Genomic DNA, 10,415 nt, shown 5'->3' with positions numbered 1-10,415 from the left:
TGCCCAGTTGTTACTTTTCTTACGCACGATCTTGCATGTATAGGCTGACAAGGGTTTGGTTATGATCTGGTGTTGTATTTGGTGGCTAGAGATAAGGAGATCAGAAATTGAATTTAACTTTGTCATCATCTAAATCTGGTAGACATTCTGTTGCTAGTGCGATTAGAGGTTGAGAAATTTGATGGCTCTAATAATATCGATGTATATCAACAAGAGATATAGCTTTGGAGGAGAATTATGTAGACACAAATTATGTTTATGGTATTTGTTAGGGCAGAGCAAACAAACTGAAAACTTGAAAAAGGACCAAACTAAACCGTCTGGGTTGGTTTCGTTTTGATGTTTTATTGGTCCATTCGGTTTATAAAACAAGACCGAACCGGAAGAATCAGTTTAATATGCGGTTTTGATTTTACAGACCATGAGTTAACCGAAACAAACCACTTATAACAAAAGTTGGAATTTATAAATTGACATGTATTGATTACTTTGTTTGGATTCATAAACATAGACATTTAGAATTTATGCATGAAAAAAAAAAAAAAAAAAAATTTAGGATCTCCAATTCCTAAGTTTAAATTCCATGTAAATATGTGTCATTTCTAAATTTTTATCAGTGAGAGTATAAAAATACAGAAATTCCGTAGTCAAATTCCATTGTTTTTTTTAGGTTAACCAAACAAGAAAATTCACAAATTATAGAAAATAAAATTTCGTCATTTCTATTTCCATCATCTTGAAATTCCTTAGTAATCTTAAAATTTTTCACCCAAACTAGGCCTGGCAAATGGTCGTGTCGTGTCACACCTATTATCTTAACGGGTTATTGACAGGTCGGGTCATTTTACTTGACTCGTTATGACCCGCTAAGAAAAATATTTTTTTTTTCTTTCTAAATTTACTCATACCACATTGCGACATAAATATTATCTTAAAACATAAAAACACATTTGTTGTTAAGTACTACATCTACACACTCCAAGATAAGAGCCTAATAAAAAGCATCAATACACTACTAGTCTACTACAAAATATCAAATGTGCAAGGAAATACAAAATGAAGGAGTTTTTCTTTTCAAGGTTGTGAAACCTTTCTCGGAAGTTAAAAAAAAATACATTAAAAAAAAAAATAGCAACAAAAAGAAAAGGTTACCACAAGCTCGGAGCCAATCAGTGTGGTGGAGAGAGACGGGGGAGGGTGGTCGTGACTCATGGTTGTCCGAAGTTGAGGCTCAAGAATGAGATTCGAGAGTTAAGTTCGAGAGAGAGAGAAAATGGCTGCTTCAATTTGAGCCCTTGATTTCGAGAATGAGAGAGACAGAGTTTGATTTAGGCATTAGGGCTGAGAAATATTGGACGGTCAAGATTAAATCTTAGCCGATCTAACGGTCATCAATTTTCCAAATTTAATTCAAATATATATATATATATATATATATATATATGTATGTATAATGTTAGGGATTTAATCTCACAAAAGTGAGACTAAATCCTACTGCTATAATTATAGTAATTTTTTCTAGTGGTATAAAATTATTAAAATAATATTTTTCTTATCGTGTAATAGGTTATCCACATGTATACCTGAACCGACACCTTATCTTAACAGGTGCTTATTGGGTAAAAAGTCACATCAGTAATATTCCATAAGATTTCAAAGGGTAAAAAGTCATACATGTAAATCATTTTGTAGAGGTGTCCCTGTTAGCGTTGGACGCTAGTTTGCACTTCGTGCCTCGTCCATAAGCACATAACTCCACTGCCATCGTTTCAGAATTTTACGATAATCTTTCTGCTGTGCATTAGAAGACCATAAGTAAAAGGAATTAAATGAAAATAAAATCAAAATTACTATCAATTGTCCATATGCAACACCAAAGCAAACCTGTGTCTTTCAAATAGTGAGTAACACACGAGAAGAACATTAAAAGGAGGTGGTAATCCAGCTTTGGACAAAGAGTTCAACTCTTTTGAATATGCCGATCATGCAACCCCATGATACTGGAGAACAGTGAATGATGGGCACCACTTTTTAAGTTATCTTTCCCAATTTTCCAAAACAGAAGCAGGGCATACAATCAAATGTGGACCTGGGTCATCATTTAAATGTTTCAATAGCATCAAGCATGTTATAGCCTGTTTAATAAGAACAAGCAATGATCACCTCCCACTCTTGGCAGTGGAAGGATAACGGGTTGGTGCTGTTCGGATCCCTCATGGCTCGCTGGACTGTTCCAATTTGAACCAACACTTCTTTAAAAAAGTTTTCAAAAAAAAAAAAAAAAAAAAAGCTAAACATATTATTGGCATATGCAAAAAGAAAGGACATGCAGGTACTTGAATGGTCTTCCCGAGACCTATCTCGTTGGCCAAAATGGCTGCACAAAATATAAAGGATATTAAACTATAATGATTCAAAATTGAGACTAAACCAAGCCATATATGCTTATACACTTAGCCTTATAAATTTAACAATGCAGTTGAAAATTTTTGAACTATTGTGATCTAATAACATTTAAGCTTAACATTTCAAAATCATGCAGTAGTAAAATAACTAATGAAATTCCATTCGGTGATCTGAATTTATTAGTCACACAGTTTAAGATCTTGTACTACTCAGAGTCTAGAGAATCAGCATTACTCAGAGTCTAGAGAAGCAAAATTTATCACAGTCATGCATTTTTACACAAAGAATTACTTTTTAAAGTAGAAGTAAAATCAAAATTATGCTTACCTCCACCGAGACCCTTTTGATACAGCAGAAAAAGAAAGTTAACACTAACCAACTGATATGGCTTGAGAATAGGTTGAACATCGGAATCTTTAGACCTACAAGCCTCAATAATGTCATCCTACAACAAATAACAGTAACCATCACTTGCCAATCCAATTGAAAGAGGATATAACATTAGCAACAACAACAGAAAAAATAGCCAATTTTATGCTTATGAGGACCTCTCAACACATACTGAAAAGAAATACAATACCTTCATGCAAGTAATACTCAATGACATAAAAGAACCGTACTTTTATACATCTACATTCTATTGGCCTATAATTTTCCTTATTTCACTAATTACATTGGAAACAAAGGATACCAAATTTTGTAGCCCAATTATGAATGAGTAAAGGTAAGAGCTTTCCAACTCCATGTCATTCATACTACAAGAAGCTCAGTAAAAGTAAGAAAAGGCATCTGATTGACAATCCTCACAGAGGCAGCTTCCACTTTGGCGTATCGATCATAAACCACTGGAGCCGAACTCCCGTGGAGCTCATTTCTCAAATCTGCCGATATTTTGGTACACTTCTGCAAAGCCTTCCCAACCACGTCGTTGTCCTCCAACTCCTCTACCTCCTCCCCTTCTTCCTCATTCATTGACTCAATATTAGCTTAATCCCCATCGCTATCCTGGTCCTCGACCACGAACTGATGTCCACGATTGACCGGCCTGGCCTTCGAGACCTCGTCCGCTTCGTCGTCCTCCAATTCGTTCTTAATAACGACTCAATCGGAGTCGTCATCCTCTAGTTTGTGATTAATCTCAACGCAATCGGAATCAGAGTCTTCGTCATCGTGGGAGCTATTACGGTTTGAAGGCTGATTGGAATGCGAGGAGGAAGGCTATGAGAGAGGATGAGGAGAGGATGAGGAGAAGGCTGGCTGGGTGCAATTGGGAGGAAGGCTACGCGAGACGGAATGAGAGAAGGGCGAGATCAGGAAGTTAGATGAGGAGGAATGACTCTTTTCCATTTGGTCCAGCGTTATTTAGGAAAATTCAAAATAAGCACCTATTTTTCACTATTGTGATGTCGCGCAAGTTATGTTTTAAAAATTATTATAAAATTTATTGAAAATGTGACTTTACTCCTTTCAAATTCAATTTTTGTACATAAAACCCACAATAATATATTTTTCTAACAAAAACCCAATCCGAACTACAATAATAAATTTAAAGCTACTTAATAAATATACATACCATTCAATTTATGAAGTATTATATGTACAAAATAAATAAATTTAAAGCTATAATAAATATATATACCATTGAACTTGATGGGATACGCATTCTACGAAATTAGTTTCAACGATCCAACCGTCAAACTTATTTGTATATACTTTGAGATCGCATACGCTAAAAATCGCAAAAAACAAATAGTCAGAGATCAAGTAATGAGACAAAACTTTTTGACGGTTATTTTAACTCCGATTTTGATGATTTTTTATAGCTACACTCCTTGACCCTATATGAATACAATGAATGAACTCGATTTTCAATTTAAAATATTTACACTAGTGGATATCACAAAATCTTATGTTATACTTAATGAAAGTATAAAAACCCTTTGCGCAACGTGGTTGATATGTCGCGTAAACAACCTTTGTGTGACATATTGGTTGGTACGTCGCGCAAACAACCTTTGCATGATGCATTGGTTTGTACGTCGTGCAAAAACAAAACACATACTACTTCCTGCTTAAGCGGACTGCATGGCCATTTGAGCAACATAACACATACTACTTTCCGCTTGAGTGGATTATGTGGCCACTTGAGCAATAGAACACATACTACTTTCCGCTTGAGCAGAAGAAAAACTATCGCTTGAGTAGCAGACCCCAACGTAATGCTCACTTGAGTGACCTAATAATTTTTTTTTTAATTTTTTTGACAATTCTTAAAACAAAAGCAATGAAAACACAAAAATTAAAGTGCCCACCCCAAAACTTAAATGAAACATTGTCCTCAATGTTTGCAAAAACTAATACACGCAATGCATTCATCAAAGCGAAGAAATGGAAAGACAACATAAAGAAAAAAAAAATTGAAAAAAAAAAAATTGCAAAGATGGGATTTCGAACTCCCTTTAATGAAGTATCGAAGTTGACAAATCACCCATTCAACGATCCAACCCTCACTTTAAAGATGTGGAAAAAGTCGTTGACTTTGCACGACGAAGACTGTCGTTGCACGAAACTGTTTTGCGCAACGAAAACCTTCGTCGCGCACAACAGTTTCGCGTAACGAAGGTGAAGCTTCGTCGCGCAATGTTGGGAAAAAAGTAGTTGAAGTCTTGGTTTGGCGCCAAAAACTTACGCGACGAATAAACCGCATTGCGCAAATAGTCTTTGTTGGAACTTGTGAGGGACTGGGAGTCCCACATCGCCCATACACTTTTTGAAAGTCCCCTTACTCAGTTATAGTTTGAAAAAAATTAGGCCAAAGCCATAGACCTTGGGCCTTGGACTTGAAGGGTTTGGGTGTATATATTAAATGTCAATGATTGGGGCTTTTGGGCTTGGATGGATGAAAAACACAAGTACGATTTTTATGTTTTTGATTTTAGGATTCAGTTTTTTCCCAAAAGGATAAGACTGATTACATAAATAGTTACGCCTGTTCTGAAAAGATAAGCATAAATGACCACAATTGTTCAAATACGCCATTATATATATGGCAGTAATATAAAAAACCAAAGACATCAATTCCATCGCTTTCTCCTTAATTCTTCATAGAGAAACACTTAGTGAATTCGCCAAGAATCCAAGTTCGAGTGCAAGAACTTGGATTAGATAGTTGTATCCTGCAAGATAGACATCCGTTGAACTACTACACTGGTGTAGGGGCTAATTTCTGTTTTAGGAGATTGCTACTGCAAGCCTCTATCTTAAAAAACAAGTCAGTGATTTGTGATTTTATATGCAATTTCATTAATTGTTCATATTTTGATATATTGTATCGATTGTGGAATTTTCATTTGAAATAAACTATGCAAATTATTATATATTGTATAATTGAAATTTGATAGGTTCTAACAATCTAAGACAGAAGTTGATTTCATGGATCAATCAAATGTTGGTGTTGTCAAGCAACACGTTGAGAAACCTGAGAAATTTAAGGGAGTTGATTTTAAACGTTGGCAACATAAGATGTTGTTCTACTTGACAACTCTGAACTTGAGTCACGTCATTACTTCTAAGGCCCCTGAAACACTAGAAGAATGAGATATTCATGCCGAAATTCTGCAGGCTATAGAAGCTTGGACTCACAGTGAATTTCTATGCATGAACTACATTTTGAATACTTTAGATGACTCTCTGTATGATGTTTATTCATCATATAAGATGGTGAAAGATCTGTGGGAGTCTTTAGACAAAAAGTATAAGTCTGAAGTGGCTAGTTCGAAGAAGTTTGTGATTGGAAAATTTCTAAATTACAAGATGAGTGACACCAAGTATGTTGTCAAGCAAGTTGAAGAACTCCAAGTGATTGTTCATGAGTTAGATGAAGAGAATCTCGGTTTGAAATAATGTTTTGTGGTTAGCTCTATTATAGAGAAGCTGCATTCGAATTGGAAGGACTTTAAGATTTATCTTATGTATTTAACTGAAGACATGAGCATGGATCAGTTGATTCTCAAACTGCGTGTGGAAGAGGATCATTGCAAAAATGAGAAGTATGATGTCTCATCGTTGGAGGCAAAAGCCAATGTTGTGGAAGGAGAATACTCACACAAGGAAAATTACCATCAGAAAAACAAAGGCAAGGATGCTGCAAAGAAAGCACTGTCTGCTGCGAAAGGGAAAACCTTTAAGAAACTCTAAGGAGGTTGCTGGGTTTGTGGAAAGATAGGTCATAGGGCAAAGGATTGTCGCCACAAGAAAGATCAGAATACTGAGAATTCTAATCAAGCAAACATTGTAGAAGACTAGTTTGTTGTTGTTGTATCTGAGGTCAATTTATTGAGTAATTCCAATGACTGGTGGGTTGATACAGGAGTAACAAGGCATGTTTGTGCTGATCAAAATTTATTTGTTTCTTACCAATCAATTAATGGTGGAGAAAATTTGTACATGGGAAATGCAACTGCATCTGCCGTTGTAGGGAAGGGAAAAGTGACAGTTAAACTCACTTCTAGAAAAGAGCTTTCACTCACCAATGTTTTACATGTTCCTGATATTTGCAAGAATCAGATTTCTGGATCGCTTCTAAGTAACAAAGGTTTCAAATTAGTCTTTGAATCTGATAAGTTTGTAATCACAAAGGGTGAGGTGTATGTGGGAAAGGGCTATCTGGCTGAGGGGCTATTCAAATTGAATGTACTTTCTGCTGATGCTATTAATAATAATAACAAGCTTATTGCTTCTTCTACTTACTTGATTGAGTCCTCTACATCATGGCATGCAAGATTAGGACATGTAATTTTTGTTCTCTTCAACGAATGGTTAACTTAGGCATATTGCCCAAATGTTCCATGAACAAAGTATCTAAATGTGAGATATGCACAGAATCCAAATATGCAAAACACTCATATAAATCAGTGGAGAAATCCAACGAAATACTTGGTTTAATTCATAGTGATCTTTGTGATTTCAATTCCATACCAACTCGTGGAGGAAAGAACTACTATATTTCTTTCATTGATGATTGCATCAAGTACTGTTATGTCTATTTGATTCATAGCAAAGATGAGGCTTTAAACATGTTTACGACATTTAAAGCCGAAGTCGAAAATCAACTAGACAAAAGAATAAAAGTCTTAAGGTCAGATAGAGGTGGTGAATACGAATCTAATGACTTTGCAGAATTTTGTTTGAAACATGAAATAATACATTAAACAACAGCATCATATACTCCTCAACAAAACGGAGTGGCTAAACGGAAAAATTGAACATTGAAAGATATGATTAGTTTCATGTTAAACAATTTTGGTGCACCACATAATTTATAGGGTGAGGCACTTCTTACTGCCAACACAATATTGAACCGAATTCCACATAAGAAAACTAATGAATCTCCTTATGAAATCTGGAAAGGTAGGTTACCTATATATAAAATTTTGAAAATGTGGGGTTGTCTTGCGAAAGTTCAAGTGCCTCTTCCAAAGACACGAAAACTTGGACCAAAAACAATGGATTGCATATTTATTGGTCACGCTAATAATAGTTCAGCATATAGATTTTTGGTTCATAAATCTGAAATTGCAAACATTCATGTAAATACAATACTTGAATCTGTAGAAGCTGAGTTCTTTGAGGAAACTTTTCCTTATAAAGATAGGTCATATGTATTGAATAAAAGAGTATATGATGAAACTACGAGAAATGATGACGATAATCATGCTTCAACTTCTAGAGTCCAAAGCCAATATTTGGAACCAAGGAAGAGTAAAAGAGCAAAATTTGCAAAGGATTTTGGTCCTGATTTCCTCACTTTTCTAACTAAAGAAGAGCCTCAAACTTATAAGGCTACATTAGAATCCTCTGAAGCACCTTATTGGAAAGAAGCTACTTAAAGTGAAATGGAATCTATCTTGCAAAATAATACATGAGAATTGGTTAATTTGCCTTCTGGAAATAAACCAAAAGGACACAAATAGATTTTCATTGGGAAATTGAGACCGGATGGTACCACAGACAAATATAAAGCTCATCTAGTTGCCAAAGCGTATCGTCAAAAAGAAGGACTTGACTACTTTGACACTTATTCACCAGTAGCTAGAATAACATCTAAAAGGTTATTAATAGCTATATCGTCTGTGTACAATCTCGAGATACATCAAATGGATGTCAAGACTGCATTTCTGAATGATGAATTAGACAAAGAAATATATATGGAACAACCTGAAGGTTTCATTGTCAAAGGTCAATAAAAGAAAGTTTGCAAATTGATTACGTCATTATATGGACATAAATAAGCTCCTAAGCAATGACATGAAAAATTCGATCATAATATGATCACAAATGGATCTATAATCAATGAAAGTGATAAATGTATTTATGTTAAGAAAATGAAAAATGCTTATGTTATTGTATGTCTATATGTTGATGACATGCTTATAATGGGAACAAACAAAGATGTGATTTACTCCACAAAGAAAATGCTAAATTCTAGCTTTGATATGAAGATATGGGAATAGCTGATGTGATTCTTGGAGTTTGAATTCTAAGTAACTCAGATGGACATGTTCTAACTCAATCACATTATGTTGAAAAGGTTTGGACATTATAATTGTAAACCTACAATAACTCCATTGATCCCATTCATAAGCTTACTAAAAACGAAGAAGAGAGCATATCTCAATTGGAGTATACCCAAGTTATAGGTTGCTTGATGTACCTTATGAATTGTAAAAGACCTGATCTCGCTTATTCAATAAGCCGAATAAGCAGGTATTCAAGTAGTCTTGGAAGAGATCATTGAAATGCTTTAATAAGGGTATTAAGAAACTTAAAGCATACAATGAACTATGGTTTGCATTACACTCAATATCTCCGAGTATTAGAAGGATATAGTGATGCAAATTGGATTTTAGGGAGCACAGACAGTAAATCTATAAGTAGATACGTATTTACACTCGGTGGAGCGGCTGTGTCATGGAAATTGTCTAAGCAAATGCGTATTGTACGTTCGACAATGGAATCAGAGTTTATAACTTTAGATGCAGCTGTTGATGAAGTTGAATGGATTAAACATTTTCTGGAATATATTCCATTATGGCCCAAGCCTGTGACTGCAGTATGTATACATTATGACAACATGGCTGCATAAGGTCGAGCCAAAAACGCTGAATATAATGGGAAGTCGAGACATATAAGGTGACGACATAGAACCATTAGATAGCTACTCAAGAATGGAACTATTTCCATTGATTATATTAAATCTAAGGAGAACATTGCCGATCCTTTGACTAAAGGCCTATCCAAGAATCAAGTGGCATTTACATCGAGGGGAATGGGTTTAAAGCCAACTCAATGAGTTATAACTTGACGGAAACCTAACCTAGCTAATTGGAGATCCCATGGTCTAGGTTCAATAGGCAAACTAGTTGAGGAAAACTCAAGGTAAGAAATATACAATCCTTACTCATTCCTATGATGGAAAATAGTGTGTTGCTTGTAAGACGAAGAAGGTGAATCGGTATTCTTAATAACGCTAATATCTTATGGTTAAGATGAATATAGTAAGATATTTTTTATTAGCATTACCCATATGAGATTGATGTGGGGTCGCATTTTGAGAATTGGTATGGCTACAATTCTCTAAAGGTCTCATGAAATCAAGATATGTTTAGGACCAAAATGAACATAACCGTATGAATTGAAGTGTGTCAAGATGTGATATGTGTGATACTTATTGTTTCGATTTACTACTACGAATGATAAGTTCAAGATATTAAATTCACTGCTTAATTAGGTAAATGCGATAAGTACTCACTAGAGAAGGTTCAAGTCCAAAAGACACATTTCATGATGCGTATCATATCTAAGTTCTATGGAAAGACGTTACTAATTTAGTTAGTATCTTATTTTCTATTCAAATGTGGGGTATTGCTAGAGTTTGAATAGAAAATGTGCGGTATTGTTGGAACTTATGAGGGACTGGGAGTCCCACATCGCCTATACACTTTTTGAAA

The 10,415-nt window shown here is 35.0% G+C and overlaps 1 protein-coding gene across 5 annotated transcripts; it reads right to left on the bottom strand.

Moving 5' to 3' along the window:
* Positions 1–912: 912 nt before the first annotated feature.
* Positions 913–3,779, bottom strand: LOC137721554 (protein CHROMATIN REMODELING 19). Of its 5 annotated transcripts, XM_088696315.1 has the most exons (4): positions 3,198–3,779; positions 2,734–2,853; positions 2,337–2,377; positions 913–2,228 (listed from the first exon to the last, which is right to left on the bottom strand). In XM_088696315.1, exons 1-4 carry the CDS (start codon positions 3,376–3,378, stop codon positions 2,214–2,216), a joined length of 357 nt encoding a protein of 118 aa, XP_088552441.1. In that variant the 5' UTR covers positions 3,379–3,779; the 3' UTR covers positions 913–2,213. The 5 variants fall into 5 exon arrangements, 1 of the variants encoding a protein (XP_088552441.1); XR_015963932.1 differs by lacking the exon at positions 3,198–3,779 and having other exon boundaries at positions 2,783–2,856; XR_015963930.1 differs by lacking the exon at positions 3,198–3,779 and having other exon boundaries at positions 913–1,341; positions 1,675–2,377.
* Positions 3,780–10,415: the final 6,636 nt, after the last annotated feature.

The sequence above is a fragment of the Pyrus communis genome, chromosome 1 (assembly GCF_041283825.1).
Source record: "Pyrus communis isolate YQ-2024b chromosome 1, ASM4128382v1, whole genome shotgun sequence".
Taxonomy (NCBI): Eukaryota; Viridiplantae; Streptophyta; class Magnoliopsida; order Rosales; family Rosaceae; genus Pyrus; species Pyrus communis.
The sequence above is the reverse complement of the archived record's forward strand: the minus strand, read 5'-3'. Positions and strand labels throughout refer to the sequence as shown.

What these genes read in the sequence shown, in the direction of transcription:
- LOC137721554 (XM_088696315.1), bottom strand. Translation starts at nt 3,378, where the DNA reads ATGAATGAGGAAGAAGGGGAGGAGGTAGAGGAGTTGGAGGACAACGAC. An exon ending in CTCTGTGAGGATTGTCAATC is followed by an intron (nt 2,854 to 3,197) that starts AGATGCCTTTTC and finishes GTTATTTGTTGT; the next exon opens with AGGATGACATTATTGAGGCT. An exon ending in TCAAAAGGGTCTCGGTGGAG is followed by an intron (nt 2,378 to 2,733) that starts GTAAGCATAATT and finishes TATTTTGTGCAG; the next exon opens with CCATTTTGGCCAACGAGATA.